Source organism: Diabrotica virgifera, chromosome 1, assembly GCF_917563875.1.
Source record: "Diabrotica virgifera virgifera chromosome 1, PGI_DIABVI_V3a".
Classification (NCBI taxonomy): domain Eukaryota; kingdom Metazoa; phylum Arthropoda; class Insecta; order Coleoptera; family Chrysomelidae; genus Diabrotica; species Diabrotica virgifera.
The window spans coordinates 127,215,523-127,238,194 of NC_065443.1; the positions used below are offsets into that span (position 1 = coordinate 127,215,523).

Consider the following 22,672-nt stretch of genomic DNA (forward strand, 5'->3'; position numbering starts at 1 on the left):
ACGCGTATGTTTAATTTGTATGCACAATATCTCAAAAATTTATTCTGCAATCTCTCCAACGTAGTAGAATGAGCTTGGTATTGTGGAGACCATACAATAGATGCATATTCCACTTTAGATACAACCAAAGCATAATATACCGTTCTTAAAGCCCATACAGATAGTCTCAGACAGTTGCGAATGATAAAGCCCAAAGATTTTAATGCATTTACTGTTACATTATTTATATGTTGCACAAATCGCAAGTGCTCATCAAATGTGACTCCTAAGTCTTTTATTGTTTTAATATAAGACAATTCATTTTCATTAATTGTGTAAGAAGTATCATATTTTTTATTACCTCTAAACAAAGCTTATAAAATATAGCAGCAATTAGCATTAGATGTTATGATCTACTCTGTCAAATGCCTTGGAGAAGTTAGTATAAATAGTATGCATCTGACTTTTATTCTCCAACGCGTTTAATGTTTTTTGTTCAAAGAGTACTAAATTTGTTACCGTTGATTTATTCTGAGAAAATCCATGTTGATTGTGTTATTAGACGCTCTTTACAATAAAATTTTAATTGATCATGCATTAGTCTATCAAAAAGTTTTGGTATAGAGGAATGTTTACAAACGCTTCGATAATTTGTTATGTCTTGTTTATTACCTGATTTAAAAATTGGGCAGATATAAGAGTGCTTCCACTCAAATTTGACTTGAACTCTCGAATGCTGCAAGAAAAATTGCTATTTTAGTTTTTAATCAAAAGTTATTCAGGTTCAAAAATTGCAGTTTTCGATTTTTTGAAAGTTCAACCGCGTTTACCTCGAAAACTATGCATCCTACGAAAAAACTTATAATAACATTTTTTACTTAGAATGCCCAAAAAAATTACAAAAAAATGTTTTGTTTTGCGAGAAATCGCCGTTATGTAGTTCCTCAAGTTCTGCAAAAAATCGCTTGTAATTTTTCAAGTTTTTTGTTTATAACAATCTTATCGACATCCGGACCAACTTGTTCAGTTGGTGGTTAACGGAAACAAGTAACTAAATTAAAATAAGTGTAAAACAACGAACAGTAATATATTTATTTATTTTGGGTAAACAAGCGTGCTTCGTTTGTATCTCGTAAAGGTGTGTTGTTGACCTATCCCTACGCCTGCTGAGGTGTGACTCCCGACGGGAGGTTATGAATCGACTGAACTGAAAACACATGTCTGTGGTTTTAAGTTAAAGACTAATTTATTGACATAAAGACGTTGGCTCTTTAGAAGCGCCTTCGAATGCATTTCAAAAGTGATTTATTAATGTCTGATAAGGTAACTATTTAATGGGGAATGTGTTTCCCAGAAAAAAACAGTAATTTTATACAATCTTGTTTTGTATTTTATTTATTTATTTACGCCATCTTCAAAGAGCTCTAGCTCCCTTAGGAAGCATTTTCGGACTAGGTGAATTGGGTTAAATTGTCTTAAAATTATCTGAGGAATCTCCTGTCTTCGTTTGTCGGTAGAGTTTCTGGACACCCTGTATATTAAAGTATAATATTTATTTTTAAGAAATTTTTGCTTTTCAAATTTTAAGAAAAGCCTTTGAAATTTGGATATACCGAAGAATCCTACGAATAAGTTGGGTGGATAGAGTTCGTAACGAAGTTGTTTTGCACCGGATGGGAAAAGTCACAGAAGTCGTCAGAACAGTTAAAAATCGAAAACTTGAATATTTTGGCCATGTTATGCGACACCCAGAGATATATAATATACTCCATTTAATAATACAAGGCAAGGTAGACGGAAGAAGAGGGCCAGGTCGAAGAAGAACGTCATGGCTTAAAAACCTGAGAGAATGGTATAACAGATCCTCTGCATCCCTTTTCCGAGCTGCCGTTAACAAAATTGCTATAGCCAATTTGATAGCCAACGTTCGATAATCGAGCACGGCACATGAAGAAGAAGAAGAAGAAATTTTAAATGTCAAAGTCCTAGTAATCCTACATTGTACAATTTTCTGGCTTTACTCTGTATAATAAACATGTTTTTAAGTTTTTGTCTTGAATTTTTAAATTTTTCTCACTTTCCGTTGGTTCGAATTTGCCGAAAGTTCGGATTTGCGGGGTTCGGATTTACGGGGTTCTACTGTAAAAAAACAAGAATGTGTGTGTACTTTGTACGCACGTAAGAAGTTATACTTCTACTACATATCTGATTTTTAAGACAATACCAAAAATTTAAAAAAATAAAAGAATAAAACGCACACAAACACATTGAAAAATGCCACAAAGAAAAAATGATTTCTGAACGATAATAATTGTTGGCAAAAATTTTAAATACGCATTTTCTGAAAAAAAAAATTATATAACAAATATACTTACAATCATAACATGCATAAAAAATAAAACTTGCATCGGGAATTGAACCCGTGAATTTCGTGGCGCTTTGATTCGTAATCGAAGCGTAGACTCACTCGTCCAATCCCACATTATTTATCATGTGGAAAAATACGGTAACTGAACGTTTTACTGTTTGACAGTTGTTTTGAAAATTAAATTATGTAGTTTAAATTTTGTGGAAGAAAATATAACAAAACAGTAAGAAAACAATATATTAGATGAAGATTGGTAGAACTTTTGTTGGTAATCAAATTAAGTATGTAAATCAAAGCATTACATACCTAATAGATAAATAAATCTACGCCAAAAAACCATAATTTAAAAATAAAAATCGAACCTAATTTGGGATTTCTCTCTAAAATCCGCATTCTTGAGAAAATAAATGTATGTATTTCAACCTAATCCAAATGTATAATTACAATATGATTATAATAAAAACTACTTACCAAATTAGAATGAGTTTTCCTTGTCCAAAATAGTCCAAAAATATAGGTATATGAAAACTATTTAAAAAGGCAGTATAACTATTAACTAACTTTTGTTTGTTGTTTCTTTTCACACAAATTTTAAAACGCAACAACCATAAATAATCTAACTACAGTTGTGCCACAGCCGCCATATTGAATAATTTTTGACATGTCATTTGAACATCCAATCAGAACAAAGTTATAATGCGCATGCGCCCGGTCGCTAGGTTTTACCACCGTTGTTCGGTGGTTTTACCATATAAAAATTCACCCTCTATCGCCGGTAAAGAAGTATAACTTCAATAATAAATGAAGCGTATCGCTATAAACTGTTACCCAAAAAATTCGTGTTCTACAGGTACATAAAAAAAACATGGTTAGGTCCATCTAAATAAAGGAGTACTCTTGGCCATTGTATCCCCCCTGGCGACAGCACTATAGGTAGGATCCAGTTCTTTGTCATGGAATGTATTATCATTTAAAAAATTAAATAAAAACTTACCATCTCATCCTTCTGCTCCGCATGTCCCAGCCTTCCGAATCCTCCAAATCCCCATGAAAATGCCCTCTTCTTACTATCAATAGCGACAGTGTGGTTCTGACCACACGAAAAGTCTACTATTTCAGTGACATCCACTGCTGAAACATGTCCATCTTTACTCTTCTCTATGTATAGAACAATGCGCTTTGGACTGGTTTGATAGTTGAAGCACAGTTTGGTGCTGGTTTTGAAGTATTTGCCATCAGTGTTATGTCCAAGTTGACCATATTCAGGCAAGCCGAATGAGTGGAGACCACCTTTTATGTCAAGAATAACAGAAAATTCAGCGCCAGCGCCTACCTATAAACGTAAAATATGAATGAAACTCTACGACAACATAAATTCATTGATCTTGGTGAAGTGAGATATACTGCATGGCATTATTAGGGATATTCTCAATAAACTATTACATAAAAAAGAAATTTAAGAAAATTATGTATAAAAGAACAAAAACACATGAATATCTAGCGTTAATAACAAAACATAAAGATATTGAAAATCTCGAAACGAAAACTGATATACAGGGTGTCCAGAAACTCTACCGACAAACGAAGACAGGAGATTCCTCAGATAATTTTAAGACAATTTAACCCAATTCACCTAGTCCGAAAATGCTTCCTAAGGGAGCTAGAGCTATTTGAAGATGGCGTCTGGTAATTAGTTTTTCTTAAATATCTCCAGAACGCTTCTATTTAAAGAACGAAAATTGGTACACATATTTACCTTCCAGGGATAAATCGATTCCGTTAATTGCAAATTTCTGGTATCGGTCAGAGGCGTCCGTTTTGTGTAGGGCATCAGTTATATTATCGCATAACTTTTTTGTTTTCAATTTTTAAGCACTTTTGAGTCTGGATTATTAAAACGTAAGGTATTATGGCACTAAAATGTACTCTTACTTTAAGTCGATAGGATACACAGTTTTCTAGAAAAATCGATTTGAAAATTTTTCGTTGTTTTAATATCAAAAAAACATTTCAATAAAAAAACTATTTAGAAAAACGAAAATTGGTACATTTATTTATATTCCAGAGATGAATCGATTGTATTAATTGTGAATTTCTAGTACAGGTCATATCCGTCCGTTTTGGGAAGGTCAACGGTTATTTTATCGCATACCTTTTTTGTCTTTAATTTTTAAGAATTTTTGACACTAGGTTATTAAATTATGAGGTATTCTAGTATTAAAAGTTACTCTTGCTTGAAGTTGGTAAAATACACAGTTTTTCTTTTTAAATTTTCAAATTCAGGAAACGAGAAATTTTCAAATCGATTTTTCTAGGAAACGGTGGGTCCTAGCGACTTAAAGCAAGAGTACCTTTTAGTACTAGAATACCTCACGATTTAATAATAAAGTATCAAAAGTGCTTAAAAGTTAAAGACAAAAAAGCTATAGGATAAAATAACCGTTGCCCCACCCAAAACGGACGCCTATGAATGGTACTAGAAAGTCACCATAGATGGAGTCGATTTATCTCTGGAACATAAATATGTGTACCAATTTTCGTTTTTCTAACTAAAAGCATTCTGGAGGTATTTAAGAAAAACTAATTACAAGACGCCATCTTCAAAGAGCTCTAGCTCCCTTAGGAAGCATTTTCGGACTAGGTGAATTTGGTTAAATTCTCTTAAAATTATCTGAGGAATCTCGTGTCTTCGTTTGTCGGTAGAGTTTCTGGACACCCTGTATAGTCTCAGGGGCCATTGATATCCACGACAAGTAAGTAAGTCAGTAAGTCATACATGTATATCAAAAATGAGCGACGTGGGCCCTGGCAAAATATCTGTGTATCTCATATATGAGCGACGCGGCACGCAATGTGTTAAAACAGTGCAACTGCTTAGTTACAACAAGATAGTTGATATTATGGTATGATAGTATTGACTTATGATAGAACTTTTAAGGCCTTCAAAATTTACCAGAAGCATATTATTTTTCAACATACTTTTATTATAGGAGGTCCTCTATAATTGATCCTCGTTGGTACTAAAATTTGGGGTTGTAAGTTTCCTACGCCACATTGGCCCGACTTATTATCTCCACATGCATATACAGTCCCACTGTCTGTCAAAAACAATGAATGATGTCGACCACATGCAGCACCTAAAAGTGTTAAAGTTTGGTTAAGTTATCAATGTCATTTATTTATAACATGTAAGTTTATACAATAAAGTTTTTCAACCTAATAAAATATTTGTTGTTCTGAAGCTATTTTCTTGTGGCATTTTTATAATCAAGTATATTCAAATGGGAAATAAGCCACAATTTTACCTAAAAATGATTTTATTAACGTTTCGACGCCCAAGTCGGGTGTCGCTGTCAAAATACAAAATAATACTAAATAAACAAAAATGTTGTTGCTTAGTAAAAAATTCTTCTAATAATTTATTTAATCTGACTCATTTATATCGGCAATTCAGACACGTATTATACATTTTAAAGTAGACGACTTTAAAATGATATTGCCAATATTGATGAGTTGCGTTCCTGGGACGACTTTACTAAAAGATAGTTCATTCGATTACATGAAATCAATCCCAACTCAAGAATATCCGCCACAAAAAATCATAGCATGTGATCTGTCTTTAAAAAGACAACCAAATGCAACGGTGGCAATGAAATTCTCGCGTTAGAGATTCCATAGTAAATCACGAGGGAAAACCAGGAAAAACCTCGTGATACTATCCCGACATCGTAAGTATTTGGGTTTACATTTAGTTTACTCTCAAAACTAATACCAAATTCTGACTTGATATTTTAAATTTTAAATAATACTAAAATACTAAATATGTACTAACTCGATATGTTACTGATTTACTAATTGTGGTATTTTCTTTCTATTGACTTCCTCAATAATAGAAATAAAAATAAAGGTTTTTTATTAAGTTGAAAAACTTACGACTTTCATTTAGCAGATGCCGCTACGCACCTACTACCTTCACGTCAGTTCCAATGGGGGGACTAATAAATGTCGAAAATTTTTACCTGGAGTAGAGAGCAGCAGCGGCGGCTCGTGATTTTTACCATATCGTCGCCTCAAAGCAACAGTAGGATATGTACATATCCTACTGTTGCACTAGTGCACCGATCAACCAGTTAAGTCATAAGGGACCGATGCGATGTGTATGGTATATACGCATATATAGTGCACAAGTGCAACAGTAGGATATGTACATATCCTACTGTTGCTTTGAGGCGACGATATACGTAACTGTAAAATATCTAGACAAATTTGCACTAAAAAATCTTATATAAGGCCCCATTTTTTTGACCATCTTTTATTTACATTTTATAATATCATCATAATTATCAATTATTCTTACAACACATTTATTCCTAGAACTTTTCCATTAGCTAACTCATTAAATAACCTCGAAATTTTTAATATATCAGTTTCCCGCTTTAAAAACCATATTTCTTCCCTAACTTTTTAATATTTTCGGCCAGAGCTTTTGTATTGTGATTAGTGTTACATGACCTGTATGTATTAGATAACTCAAAACTGTTATACCTTGGAACATTTCTGAATTGATTTAGGTGATATCTTTTGTTTGTAATTGTACTGACCTAATGTTATCTTATTGTTTTTTTTTCTTTTTTGTAACTGTACTAGGCATAGAGTTATTTTTTCTCAAACCACTTTGTTATGTTATATTATGGTAATTTGTGTTATATAATTGTATAATTATGTTATATAATTTAGAACACTGTAACATTTATATCTGAATAGGGCTTGCCAGTGATTAAATAAATAAATAAATACAGTGGAACCTCGATTATCCGTCTCTCTATTAACCGTCACCTCTGTTAACCGTCAGGGTCCATACCTGCAAAGTTATATTGACAACATACGTAAAAATTTAGTCATCAATTAATTTTGTTTGAGCATTGCGATGAGCCAAATGAAATTCGTTGAAATGTACACGCGTGCAGTTATACCACCACCGCATTTTTTATGTAAATAATTTTTGTTCTTATTCAGGGCTCGGATTAAATTTCAATTTAAATAGGTGATAAATGATACCGTGCTTTTAGAGTTCTATTTTTAGAATCGCAAGCCGAAAATAAATATGTACAGCACAATAATTATTAGTCAATATCTATGTGTCACCATAATTAAATTTGATTCAAATTCGAACATTGATTGTGTCACTTAGTCGTTTGATCAATCAAGTTTTGTTAATGTTCTGTTAACCGTCTTTTCGATTATCCGTCATACCCTTGGTCCGGTGCCCTGACGGATAATCGAGGTTCCACTGTAATTCATAATTTCATAATATCATCATTTTAAAAATAGTTAGTCAAATTGTAAAAGTGTATTACCAAAGTTTGTGTCGTTTATTTGTTAACAATTCTATCTCTATAAGTAGATATTATGCATATCAAAATAAATACAGATTTGAACTTTTGCAGTCCATACAGGTTTAAGGTTCACATTTTTTAAGATACTTAACTGAATTTTTTTAATTCTAAAAGCGGCCTACTGCGAATCCAAAAATACTGTAAGTTACCGATATTTTGCTTTGCATTAGAGGTATAGGAAAAAGTTATTTGAACAAGTTGTTCCAAATATTATTCTAACCCCACATACCAAATTTCATCACAAAATTCGCACTTATAGTTTTTTCATTATTTGTAGTCAGGATCCTAAAATTGCAGAGGAGGCTGCTGGCCGATTAGCCGCCCTTGCCCAATCTCCGGACAGCGTGTGCGTTAAACTATAATGCAGCTCTAAGGAGACCGGGTCTCCGTAAACGCTGCTGGGTTCCTCTGCAGTTTTAGGATCCTGACTACAAATAATGAAAAAACTAAAAGTACGAATTATGTGGTGAAATTTGATATGTGGGGTTAGAACTTTATTTGGAACAACTTGTTCAAATAACTTTTTCCGATATCTCTAACACGAAGCAAAATAGCAAAGTAAACAAAACAGTGTAACATGTGTAAAAAATTTATGGGGAGGCTAAGCCTCCCTTGCCTCCTCTGACCAGCCGCCACTGGATAGCAGCCTATGCATTCTCTGAAGAGCCTCTAACAAGGGGGTGAAATCCAGAGGTAGATGCCATTATGATGACTTCAAAAAATCAAGAAGTAGACGTATTTGGTGGGCCCTACATAGTCAAGAGGCAGTCAACATCATGACTGCCAAAATTATCAAGCTGGCCAAATTGCATAAAGCAAGGCCAATAACCAAGCAAGCAAGTTTATACAAGCCCCAACAACTAAATGTTTGGAAAAACGAAAATTTATTGAAAACGTCTTGAACGTTATCTTGAACGTTATCTTCACAGCCTTGATATTAAATTAAATAACGAAATTAGCAATACATTAGGTTTATCATTTAGGGGGTAGGCGCAAAATATTGGTCCAATGCTATTTAAATGCATTAATTTTTTTCAAATTCCAAGAAAACGAATAAGCATTTTTGAAAAATTTAAACGCAGAATGAGAGATTGCATTATTACCGAGGGCCCAAAGTCTCTTAGAATAAACAAAAAGTTTCTTTTGAATGAAATATTTGAAATTAAAAATCACACTAAATTTTCTCTTTTGTTTTTCATCGCTGTAACTTATTAAAATAAACATTATAGAAGTTTTCACGGACTTTCGGTCCTCTGTAATAATGTAATCTTTCATTCTGCATTTAAATTTTTCAAAAATACCTATTACAGTGGAACCTCGATTATCCGTCTGGGCACCGGACCAAGGGTATGACGGATAATCGAAAAGACGGTTAACAGAACATTAAAAAATTCAAAATTCATAGTACAACTCTCAAATTTTATTTGTATGTTTTGTTTGACAATATAAGAGAGATTTGTGTTTGTACAATCTAATCAATTTGTCAGCTTCTGAATCTGCTTCCTCCGCCTCTGTTGCCATTTCAACGATTTGTCAACAATGGATAGCTTTTTGCGTCCTCATCACAAATTAACCATTCCTTTATGTCATCTTTAGGCCACGAAAACAAAACAGTTAATTCATTCTTAAAATATGGTGATAGCAAAACTGTACATTTCAGCGAATTTCACTTGGCCTATCGACTTATCGCAATGCTCAAACAAAATGAATTTGACTCATTTTTTACTTCTGTAGTCAATACAACTTACGTACGGACCCTGACGGTTAACAGAGGTGACGGTTAATGGAGAGACAGATAATCGAGGTTCCACTGTAGTTTTCTCTGAATTCGAAAAAAATTAATACATTTAAATATCATCAGATCAAGATTTTGCGCCTACCCCCTTAATAATAAAATATTGAAAGAGCTTGGTTTCTATAAACATTGAATTCCAGTGTTGGCGAAAAAATAAACGAAAATATTACATAATATCGTAAATGTTCAGAATTATCTAGTTACCATGTATATCGTTAATGTAATAAGTAAGAAAATACATAAGAAATAAATTAAGTTTAATAAAATAAGTATAGCTTTAGTGAAAGATCAAATCGTACTGTAATTTACAGCCTTGCCTATACTCTCATAGGTATCCTTTGTATGACCCCTCTGTATAGACATTTAAGTCACAACCTTTTCTTTCTTTTACCTAGATCTAGAGGTAAATTATTATTAAAAGAATACATTTTGCAATACGCAATAAAGAATACTAACCCTCTGCTGTTAGAATTTTGTTAGAAAATATTACCTATAATGTTCATGTTCTCCAGTCCAGGTACCAAAGTAGGTGTTGTCCTGGATTCAGTATCATCCAGGCCTAGTTGACCTTGAGGGTTTCTGCCGAAAGTCATTGCTTTACCTTCTTCTGTGACTAGGATGGAATGACCTGCCACACATCCGCTTACAACTGAACGAATCTATAATAAATTGTTTTATTTAATATCTAGACACGGCGGTCACAAGCACTTAAGTAATTTTTTTATGAAAAATACATAATCTCGCAAACTAACCAAATTTGTGTAATACACCAACTGGAATAAACACCTAAGTCATATACCGCTTATATATCAAAGTATTTTATCCTGCTCTTTACAACTCTTTATTTTTATTTCATAAAGGTGGCTGTAATAAACACTTAACTGGACTTAAGTACTTTTACTCAGTCATAACAAATATAGCCAGTTCCATGTGAAACAGCGTTTTAAACCACTTATGTGTAGATATAGGTATTTATGCTCCTCAATTTTTTTTCTAAAATATTATATTGTTAGTGACATAAATATTAAGTACATGCAGAGTCAGTGTATTTCATGATGGTATTGATATCCACAGTCGGTTCTTCCTCTTTTGTTTATACAAGACACTTGAGTTTTGGGGTGAATCTTCCTTTTAAAACCATTTTCAATTATTAGTTCCCATAAAGTTGACAGCCTGATCTGGTGATAGTTTTATTAGTCTGAAATTTATTTCTGTTAAATAATGAAATGGATTTAAATAGTAAATTAAGTCTTAGAGGTAGACAGATATTGGAGCTAGTTTGACAAACACTAGTTTCCGATACACCTGAACCTGGTATGTATTATTTTTGTGGATAATATTTTTTTCATCTATGGTACGTAAAGAGTGGGCAGAAAATTCTTAAAAAATTGAAAACTTCTAGATGTGTTCCATTGGTGTAGAAATGTTAAAGTAAAGGGAAAACGATGTACCTATAATTAAAAACCGTTTAAAGGATGAAGTTGATTTTGATTACAATAATATTAATTTAATTGGATTACGGACATCATTTTTAGAATTTACGTACCAAAGATAAGAGGGGTGCTTTTACGCTTCTACCAATTTCTATCATTTGAATGTATGACTTGCATTTAAATGAATGGTTGTGAAATGTTTTAAAAAATTTAGTAGATGATTTTATAAAGAAAAATAATATAAATCCTTTAAATTTACTATCAGATTTAAAAAAAATGTATCTAACTATTAGAAAATCTCTGGTGCAAGCGTAAATGAACATATTTTAATCTGTTTTTGATACCTACTTAATTGAATTTTCGTTTCTTATAGTTAATCAGGAAGACTTAGTAGCAGAACCTGAGCCAAGTACAGAATCCAGTACGGTATCCAGAAATCGTATATTCCAGAAAAAAAACTTGAAATAAGTGATTACTCAAGTGACGATTCTGTTACTGACCCTACATTTGTACCTGAAAGTTCTAATGGTGTCGTAGGGCATACACAATTGGAAGTTAATGACATGCATAATCCTCCTGAGATTTTCTTTCTTCTTCCGATGATATTACACAAGCAGTTACAGTTACAGAAAACAGAAAGAGAAAACGGGAAAGAAAAACTAAATACGGCTATGCAAGTTTATCATCCACATGACTGGATGCAACTGATTCGTACAAGCAGTAATAAATTTAAGGTTGTTGAAATGCAACAGGCTGATTTCTTTGATTTTGCTGCTTTGCTTAAAGGTCCTCTTATTATGCGAAAAAAAGATTGCGGTGGTAATAATTTTAAGTGGTTTGACGTTAAATGGCTTTCTTACGGACGCGATTTCGGTAGTATTAATTATAAAACATCCCTTCGGCAAAATGAGCCGTTCAAAACTATTTCTTTCAAAAGAACAACAAGACAAACAAGACATTTTATATTGCAGCCAATTACGGACCAACAGTTGGCAATAAGTAAAGAGAAAAAGCGAGATTTAATTTCTTTGCTACCTTTAATACCGGAATACTTTCATCACTTTTACGAAAATCTAAAGATTGCTGCCGATGTTAGAGACGTAGATCCGGACTTGGACAGAGACGAGAGTGACTTATAATAAATGTTTATTTAATAAATATTGATTTTGTATATTGAAGACTTAATAAAAATTGTTACTCATAGTACCTTTCTTGAATTGTAAGTATTTAGGTTCCCTAAATAGTATCTGCCTTAACCACTTAAGTCAAATTTTCCAGTTGAACATAACTTAAGTCAGTTATTTTATTGTTTAATCATAATGCATTAATATGGATAGCACAGTTGAAAGGCTCATAAATAATATCATACAAATACATTATAAAAGAGAATATTTGCCTTTAAACTTTTTCACCAGACACTTTAAACCTTCCCCTGTAAAATTTTTCTTATTTTCAATTTAAGTGTTTATTCCTTCCGGGTCTAGATATGTAATAATGAAAAATGCATAAAACAAAAGAAGATATAGAAAGAGAGAGAGAGAATATACCAAGGAGGATATCAGTTAAGAGACACCCACTGAAGAAATAACATTTCAATAAAAAAGATGTGCAAAATAATAAGAATCAAACAAAAATCAAAATTTTATATGGGCAAATTGATATATGACTATGATCTTCAATTAACACTCAGATGGACGACATCTAAATAATAAAACTGTATGACAGTGGTCTATTGGGACCAAAAATAATGCTATATATTTATTCTCTTTTAATTAGTATTTTTGAAAAACAATATTTTTATTTGTATTTATAGAATATTTTCTTCCCCCTGATGGAAATATTTTGTTCCTTTGTGTCTACCTCGTATATGTTTAAAATAAATCAAAAATAGGTGATACATTTGATATAATAATTTTGACAGCTTACCACACTTATAAAAAAATAAAAATCTTCTATTTTACAAAAACTGATCAAATCAAAATCAAACTATCAAAATCAGTGGTGTTTGTTCAAGATGGGCACCATACGTGTTAATCTAAGGTCTTTATTGCAGAGAATTGTTTTCATTTTTAGAAACGCATTTCTTGCTATTTCTATCGTAGCCCTTATTGTTTGATCATTATTTTCTGAAATCCAAGTTCCGAGGTATTTGTATTTATTCCTTTCTATGGGTAGATTTCTATATTGTTTTATTAGTTATTATCATATATTTAGTCTTATTATATAATATTTGTATTTATTCCTTTCTATGGGTAGATTTCTATATTGTTTTATTAGTTACGATCATATATTTAGTCTTTTTTTTGTTGTTTATTTTTAATCCATATTTTTCACATAAACTGTTTGTTTTGTTTAGTAATAGTTGGAGTTGTTCAACACAGCTTACCACAATCACTGTGTCATCTGCATATCTTATGATGTTAATAGTTAAGATATAGCAAGATACTAGTCAAGATATAGCAAATTTATTTAAGAAGTTCTTTCAAACTGTTTACTTGCCTAATAATGGTCAGCTCCGGGTGCCCTGCTACCCTGAGGGTAGCAATGTAAGTACATGTATTAGACCTGCTGCGATATCCATAATTGAAATTTTTGACAGTATAAGTGATCTTCCCAATAAGCTGTCAGCTGGTCCTGATGGTGTGCCTAATTATCTTTTGAAAAAGTGTGTCTGTACTCTAGTCGTACCTTTGCATTTACTGTTTAACAGGTCTTTAGCGACATCTATGTTTCCGGCTGCTTGGAAGGAGAGCTACGTTATACCTGTATATAAAAATGGGCAAAAGGATAACATTGAAAATTATCGCAGCATATGCATTCAGTCTGCAATACCCAAGCTTTTTGACAGCCTGGTGGCCAAGCAGCTTTCTTGGTTGTGTAACGGATTAATTTCCGATTCGCAGCATGGCTTTCGCATAAAAAGGTCTGCTGCGACGAACTTGGTCGAGTATCAGTCTGACTTATTGTGTCAAATGGAGGATCGTAAACAGATAGATGCCATATACACGGATTTTTCGAAAGCGTTTGATCGTGTTGATCACCAGATACTCTTGGAAAAGCTGGTGTCTGTGGGTTTTGATGTTAACTTTGTCGAGTGGATTAAGAACTCCTCATCGGGGCGTACTCAACGAGTGAAGATTGGTAGCTATTTATCTGACATTATTACAGTAAGCTCCGGAGTTGCTCAGGGTGGCCATACTTCTCCGCTTCTATTTATCATCTTTGTTAATGATATAAATAATTGCTTTTTGAATAGTAAATGCTTAATGCTAGCTGATGATCTGAAATTCTGGAGACCAGTGGATGGTTTGTTGGACCAGGCGTTGTTGCAGGAGGATCTTGATAGACTGCAGGAGTGGTGTGTTCGAAACAAACTTTTCTTGAATGCCAGGAAATGCTGTTTTATAAGCTTCTTTCGGAAAGTCAGTAGAATTGAAACAGATTACATCATTAATAATCAGCCACTTGAATATGTATCTTCCGTTAGGGATTTGGGTGTTGTTTTGGATGAGAAGCTTTCTTTTGTGGAGCATATAAATGCTGTATCTGTGAAGGCAGCTAAACTTTTGGGATTTGTTACAAGAAATTGCAAATTCTTCTCTATTGAATCTACTAGGCTTGTTTACTGTAGCTTAGTAAGGTCCCTCTTGGAGTACAGTTCTGTGGTTTGGTCACCCTATTTCCAGACTCATATTGATACTATCGAGAGAATACAACATAGATTCTTGAGATCATGTGCTTACTATACACAAACTATCATTGTCAATCACGATTATTCTTTTCTTGAACAACAGTTGTCCCTACCTCCACTTAAGGTACGCCGTGACATAGCAGGTGCTGTTTTCATTTTTAGGATCATAAATGGACTTATAGATTCTCCCAATCTTTTAAGTCAGATTAATTTTAATGTTCCTTATCAAGCTCTCCGTTACCATAATATGTTTAAAATACCTTTCCATAGAACATTGTATGGCGTTCACAACCCACTTGATAGGTATATGGGATTGTTAAATAATTACGAACTTGATTTATTTAATATAACTCTAAATCAATTAAAAAGATCTCTTGCTCTGTGATGTTATTTTTATACTCTTAAGTGTTATGTTTGTATGTTGTATATTTTTTTGTAGTCAATATTTATGTTATATATTAATTTTTGTGACATATGAAATTTTTCAGTGTTTTTATACTTTTCTAATTCTCTATTTTTTAGATTAATTAAGTCATATTTAACACATTGAATTTATTATTACCTTTTGGAAATGTATTAATATTTAACTGTAATTTTTCTGTTAATGGGGTTATCCCGTATAATAATAAATAAATAAATAAAAAAAAAAAAAATAAAAGTTATTCCGTTACTTTCAGATAGTAATGCTTCTTCAAAAATGGATTCACTATACACATTGAATAGTACCTAACTGAGACATAATATTATCCCTGCCTAACTCCTCTCCTGATTTAAATTTCTGAACTGAGTTCAATATTTATTACATTTTGTGCTTTGATTCCAGTAAATGTTTGATATTATTCGTAAGTCCCTTTTGTCTATGTTTTTTGTTTTTAGAATTTGGATTCATTTTTCATGTCTTACTGTCAAATGCTGTTTCAAAAGCAATGTAACAAACATGCAATCTGAACCCAAACTGACTAATATCTACTCCTTCCAGCTTTTTATTTATACAACCATTTATTACCTTCAGGAATAATTTGAAAACATGAATGATATTGTCCGTATTTACTGAAGTCTTGTAACAGTTTGTATTTTTACGTATAACAAAAAAGGTGGAGAGTAACCACTGTTTTGGTATGTGTCCGTTTTGTATACTGTGTTAACACATTGGTATGTGTCCGTTTTGTATACTGTGTTAACACTTAAAAGTTCATATATCCAATGGCATACATGTGAGCCATCCGCACATTGGTGGAGGTACTATGTGGCTCACATGTATGCAATGCACATGTAAAGTGTTAAGCAAGTTTACTATAAAGTGTAATGTTTAATCATTTACGAGGGTCGTTTTTTTTTCAACCTCCTTTTGTCCATAAAAAATTCCTGTCAAGCGTTTCGCCATTGCGGTGCGCAGTGGGCGACAGCGCATCTCCCCCACTACACTCTACATTAATCCCGACTTCCAGGCATCAGTCTGTACTGTGCTACACACGAAACAACATGGCCGCGACAATTAGTTCTCCCGCCAAGTGTGAATTATGCGCTGTCATTCGCTTTCATTTGATACACACACTTGACACATCAAGGATGTGCCCTCTGGGTAATACATCATTTTTGGTGGCGAATTTAATTTCTCATCCCAAAAAACCCTGCTTACCAAATTCCGTGTTGTTATCCCATGCCTGTCAGGAAATATTCAAGAATAAATAAAATAAAAGTTTAACTTTGACACCCTGTATTTCGGTCATTATCAACGTTCATACTAAGGTAAGTTAGCTTAAATCGACCTATTTTAAGCTTAGGAATCAAGGTTAAGCTATGGCCCATTCTTTACCAAACACCCTGTATTATACAAGCTGATGACTATTTTAAAAATGGTTTTGAATTTTAAAAGATCTAAAAACCACAATTTTTTTAAAAAAGAGATAACTCCTTTTCAAACTGAGCTGGTTTGCGGGGATACTTTTCTTAGGATAATAATATTGAAAGTTGACCCGTTTTTATATGGAATAGATGTGTCTGTGTAGTACAAATTCAACAAAAAGTGGAAATGTCAAAAAAGTGGAGATGACCCCTTTTAATAATAACAGATTCAATTTACTGCTGTATTACTTCTCTTATTAACATTTAAAAGCAATTTCTAATAGTGTAGGAAACAGAGGTTGAACCTTGCAAAATGGACACAAGTCCGGTTTTATTTTTTTTTTCTATTATGTCAAGGGGTGCTTATTACAAGACTAACTTTTTCTGAAAAACTTTCGCCCCGGAACCCCCCTTTTCACCTCTTTAAAGGGGGTAATTTGTGGTTTTTGCAGAACGTAGCCCTTCCTGTACCTTTTACAAAAAATTTCTTTTATAGAAATATGAAGAGGACTATATTTTCTACGATTTATTTCCTGACAGCATCTGTCTATCATCCACCGTTTAGCGGGGGTGGCGCCCCAAAGTTGACAAGTTTTTAAAAAATATACATTTTCCCTAACTGTAACGGAAATTAAGAAGAAATCCTGCTGCAATTATTCACAAATAATTGATTTTTTTTTGGTATAGGTTTCACTTAAGGGTAATTGCTCTTCTTTTAATTACAGGGTGTTACATTTTAAAAAACCCCTTTTTATACCATCTGAACCGTTTATGCTAGAATTAAAAGACTTTCAGCGATTACCCATGTACTGGTGCTATTTACAAATTTGTATAATGCATCCCCATTTTTTCCCCGGAACCACCCCAAAAAAAGAAGAATTAATAAATAAAGTGAAATACAGTAGAGCGTCGATTATCCTAACGTCGATCAACCGAACTCCCGACTCCCGCGCCCCGTACTCGAGTACTGATCAAGCGTTAGTAATTAACCCTTAAAATATCTTCAATTTTCTTCATTATTGTATCCAAAAATTTTTTTTTTATTTATTATTATACGGGATAACCCCATTAACAGAAAAATTACAGTTAAATATTAATACATTTCCAAAAGGTAATAATAAATTCAATGTGTTAAATATGACTTAATTAATCTAAAAAATAGAGAATTAGAAAAGTATAAAAACACTGAAAAATTTCATATGTCACAAAAATTAATATATAACATAAATATTGACTACAAAAAAATATACAACATACAAACATAACACTTAAGAGTATAAAAATAACATCACAGAGCAAGAGATCTTTTTAATTGATTTAGAGTTATATTAAATAAATCAAGTTCGTAATTATTTAACAATCCCATATACCTATCAAGTGGGTTGTGAACGCCATACAATGTTCTATGGAAAGGTATTTTAAACATATTATGGTAACGGAGAGCTTGATAAGGAACATTAAAATTAATCTGACTTAAAAGATGTTTAAGTCAGAATTAATCTGACTTAAAACCAGCTCAGTTTGAAAAGGAGTTATCTCTTTTTTAAAAAAATTGTGGTTTTTAGATCTTTTAAAATTCAAAAACATTTTTAAAATAGTCATCAGCTTGTATAATACAGGGTGTTTGGTAAAGAATGGGCCATAGCTTAACCTTGATTCCTAAGCTTAAAATAGGTCGATTTAAGCTAACTTACCTTAGTATGAACGTTGATAATGACCGAAATACAGGGTGTCAAAGTTAAACTTTTATTTTATTTATTCTTGAATATTTCCTGACAGGCATGGGATAACAACACGGAATTTGGTAAGCAGGGTTTTTTGGGATGAGAAATTAAATTCGCCACCAAAAATGATGTATTACCCAGAGGGCACATCCTTGATGTGTCAAGTGTGTGTATCAAATGAAAGCGAATGACAGCGCATAATTCACACTTGGCGGGAGAACTAATTGTCGCGGCCATGTTGTTTCGTGTGTAGCACAGTACAGACTGATGCCTGGAAGTCGGGATTAATGTAGAGTGTAGTGGGGGAGATGCGCTGTCGCCCACTGCGCACCGCAATGGCGAAACGCTTGACAGGAATTTTTTATGGACAAAAGGAGGTTGAAAAAAAAACGACCCTCGTAAATGATTAAACATTACACTTTATAGTAAACTTGCTTAACACTTTACATGTGCATTGCATACATGTGAGCCACATAGTACCTCCACCAATGTGCGGATGGCTCGCATGTATGCCATTGGATATATGAACTTTTAAGTGTTAACACAGTATACAAAACGGACACATACCAATGTGTTAACACAGTATACAAAACGAACACATACCAAAACAGTGGTTACTCTCCACCTTTTTTGTTATACGTAAAAATACAAACTGTTACAAGACTTCAGTAAATACGGACAATATCATTCATGTTTTCAAATTATTCCTGAAGGTAATAAATGGTTGTATAAATAAAAAGCTGGAAGGAGTAGATATTAGTCAGTTTGGGTTCAGATTGCATGTTTGTTACATTGCTTTTGAAACAGCATTTGACAGTAAGACATGAAAAATGAATCCAAATTCTAAAAACAAAAAACATAGACAAAAGGGACTTACAAATAATATCAAACATTTACTGGAATCAAAGCACAAAATGTAATAAATATTGAACTCAGTTCAGAAATTTAAATCAGGAGAGGAGTTAGGCAGGGATAATATTATGTCTCAGTTAGGTACTATTCAATGTGTATAGTGAATCCATTTTTGAAGAAGCATTACTATCTGAAAGTAACGGAATAACTTTTATTTTTTTTTTATTTATTTATTTATTATTATACGGGATAACCCCATTAACAGAAAAATTACAGTTAAATATTAATACATTTCCAAAAGGTAATAATAAATTCAATGTGTTAAATATGACTTAATTAATCTAAAAAATAGAGAATTAGAAAAGTATAAAAACACTGAAAAATTTCATATGTCACAAAAATTAATATATAACATAAATATTGACTACAAAAAAATATACAACATACAAACATAACACTTAAGAGTATAAAAATAACATCACAGAGCAAGAGATCTTTTTAATTGATTTAGAGTTATATTAAATAAATCAAGTTCGTAATTATTTAACAATCCCATATACCTATCAAGTGGGTTGTGAACGCCATACAATGTTCTATGGAAAGGTATTTTAAACATATTATGGTAACGGAGAGCTTGATAAGGAACATTAAAATTAATCTGACTTAAAAGATTGGGAGAATCTATAAGTCCATTTATGATCCTAAAAATGAAAACAGCACCTGCTATGTCACGGCGTACCTTAAGTGGAGGTAGGGACAACTGTTGTTCAAGAAAAGAATAATCGTGATTGACAATGATAGTTTGTGTATAGTAAGCACATGATCTCAAGAATCTATGTTGTATTCTCTCGATAGTATCAATATGAGTCTGGAAATAGGGTGACCAAACCACAGAACTGTACTCCAAGAGGGACCTTACTAAGCTACAGTAAACAAGCCTAGTAGATTCAATAGAGAAGAATTTGCAATTTCTTGTAACAAATCCCAAAAGTTTAGCTGCCTTCACAGATACAGCATTTATATGCTCCACAAAAGAAAGCTTCTCATCCAAAACAACACCCAAATCCCTAACGGAAGATACATATTCAAGTGGCTGATTATTAATGATGTAATCTGTTTCAATTCTACTGACTTTCCGAAAGAAGCTTATAAAACAGCATTTCCTGGCATTCAAGAAAAGTTTGTTTCGAACACACCACTCCTGCAGTCTATCAAGATCCTCCTGCAACAACGCCTGGTCCAACAAACCATCCACTGGTCTCCAGAATTTCAGATCATCAGCTAGCATTAAGCATTTACTATTCAAAAAGCAATTATTTATATCATTAACAAAGATGATAAATAGAAGCGGAGAAGTATGGCCACCCTGAGCAACTCCGGAGCTTACTGTAATAATGTCAGATAAATAGCTACCAATCTTCACTCGTTGAGTACGCCCCGATGAGGAGTTCTTAATCCACTCGACAAAGTTAACATCAAAACCCACAGACACCAGCTTTTCCAAGAGTATCTGGTGATCAACACGATCAAACGCTTTCGAAAAATCCGTGTATATGGCATCTATCTGTTTACGATCCTCCATTTGACACAATAAGTCAGACTGATACTCGACCAAGTTCGTCGCAGCAGACCTTTTTATGCGAAAGCCATGCTGCGAATCAGAAATTAATCCGTTACACAACCAAGAAAGCTGCTTGGCCACCAGGCTGTCAAAAAGCTTGGGTATTGCAGACTGAATGCATATGCTGCGATAATTTTCAATGTTATCCTTTTGCCCATTTTTATATACAGGTATAACGTAGCTCTCCTTCCAAGCAGCCGGAAACATAGATGTCGCTAAAGACCTGTTAAACAGTAAATGCAAAGGTATGACTAGAGTACAGACACACTTTTTCAAAAGATAATTAGGCACACCATCAGGACCAGCTGACAGCTTATTGGGAAGATCACTTATACTGTCAAAAATTTCAATTATGGATATCGCAGCAGGTCTAATACATGTACTTACATTGCTACCCTCAGGGTAGCAGGGCACCCGGAGCTGACCATTATTAGGCAAGTAAACAGTTTGAAAGAACTTCTTAAATAAATTTGCTATATCTTGACCGTTAGATGCTGATTGGTCTAAATAAAATAAAGAGCTCGGTAAGCTATGAGTAGATCGCTTGTCATTAATGAACTTCCAAAATGATTTAGGGTTATTTTTTAAGCTAATGTCTACTCCACCCATATAGCCACTAAAGCATGTATCAGACAAACGCTTACACTCAGCCCTAAGGCGAGAAAACCTAACATATTCAGCATCAGACTGACTTCTCATGTACATAGAGTGGGCACGTTTTTTCTCCTGCGTTAAATTCCTGAGTTCGTGGGAAAACCATTTAGGGAAGGTAGATGTTCTGAATCTTTTTAATGGTACAAACAATGCTATCCCTGTCAACAGAACATCATAGAACAAACCCACAGAATTATCAACACCCTCAACCAGACAGTTCTGCCAATCTATGGATGCAAGGAAGTTATTGAGTTCAGCGTAGTTTCCATTTACAAAATCATAAAAAAATTCATCATATTTTAAATTTTTTGAATCAGTTAAATCTAAGTTTAAAAAACACTCATAACCCACATGGTGTTGGCTAGGGTCTACCAAAGGATCTTTTGCTTTCAAGACATTTAATTCCCTAACATTTGAAAAAACCAAATCTAAAAATACATTACGATTATTAGGAACATTAATGTGTTGAAAGAATTTTAAAAACCCTAACTCTTGAGCAACATCTATTGCAGGATCCCCTCCAGGACACTGAACCATTAATCCATACTCATCATTCAGCCAAGTTGCATTGGGTAGGTTGTAATCACCAAATATGTATATGTTAAGTGAAGTGTAACGTATGGTAATATCTTCTATAGATTGACAATGCAAACTGTAAGTATCTCGTGAAGATTGTGGAGGAATGTATACTCCACCCACCACAAACCTTGTTGTTTTATATTGGCATAGGATATAGATTTGCTCAACTCTGTCTTCATTAATAGAGATACGTTGAGATTGTATCTTCTTGCTCACAAAAACCAGAACACCACCACCGCTTTGTTTGGGACTCGTCCTTAAAGATCTGTCAAATCTGTAGATATTAAAGCCAACACATGCAATCTCACAATCGGTTATATTATCATTAAGGTTACTTTCAGCAAATATTATAATGTCATAAGAACAACATGAAATACTCTTTATCACATCAAATAATTTGGTTCGCAGGCCACCAACATTTTGATAAAATACTGCTAATGGGGATGAAACTAGTTTTTTTGCTTAGTTTCTTTAACTACTGGGGCCCCATTTTGATATATAATGCCCAGATTTACTTCACCAGCAGATTTTCTTTCTTCCAGTTCTCTTTTTGCTGCCTTGTAAGCATCTATTTCCATTCTGGTTTGATCTCTAGAGATGCTGTAGATTGACCCCCTAAGTTTATTGCCTGATTTAAGGGCTAGTTTCACAGTATTAGAGTTACATACTACCTTGACTGGTCTAATTCGATTAGAATCTGATGATTTGCCAATGCGAACTACATGCTCAATGCTG

At 33.3% G+C, this 22,672-nt stretch overlaps 2 protein-coding genes across 4 annotated transcripts in view; one reads left to right on the forward strand and one right to left on the reverse strand.

Moving 5' to 3' along the window:
* LOC126880465 (uncharacterized) overlaps nt 1-12,174 on the forward strand; it is a 26,352-nt gene extending 14,178 nt beyond the window's left edge. The window contains exon 2 of the mRNA XM_050644327.1: nt 11,345-12,174. Coding sequence (XP_050500284.1) covers nt 11,535-12,110 — 576 coding nt within the window. The 5' untranslated portion in view covers nt 11,345-11,534 and the 3' untranslated portion in view covers nt 12,111-12,174. The remainder of the gene's footprint in view (nt 1-11,344) is intronic.
* The window catches only part of LOC126880445 (protein RCC2 homolog), a 38,205-nt gene that overhangs the window by 8,416 nt on the left and 7,117 nt on the right, over nt 1-22,672 (reverse strand). For all 3 annotated transcript variants that reach the window (XM_050644309.1, XM_050644322.1, XM_050644318.1), the window contains 3 exons: nt 10,029-10,197; nt 5,327-5,484; nt 3,342-3,680 (listed from right to left, as the gene is read on the reverse strand). In XM_050644309.1, the coding sequence (XP_050500266.1) occupies nt 3,342-3,680; nt 5,327-5,484; nt 10,029-10,197 (666 nt within the window). The remainder of the gene's footprint in view (nt 1-3,341; nt 3,681-5,326; nt 5,485-10,028; nt 10,198-22,672) is intronic.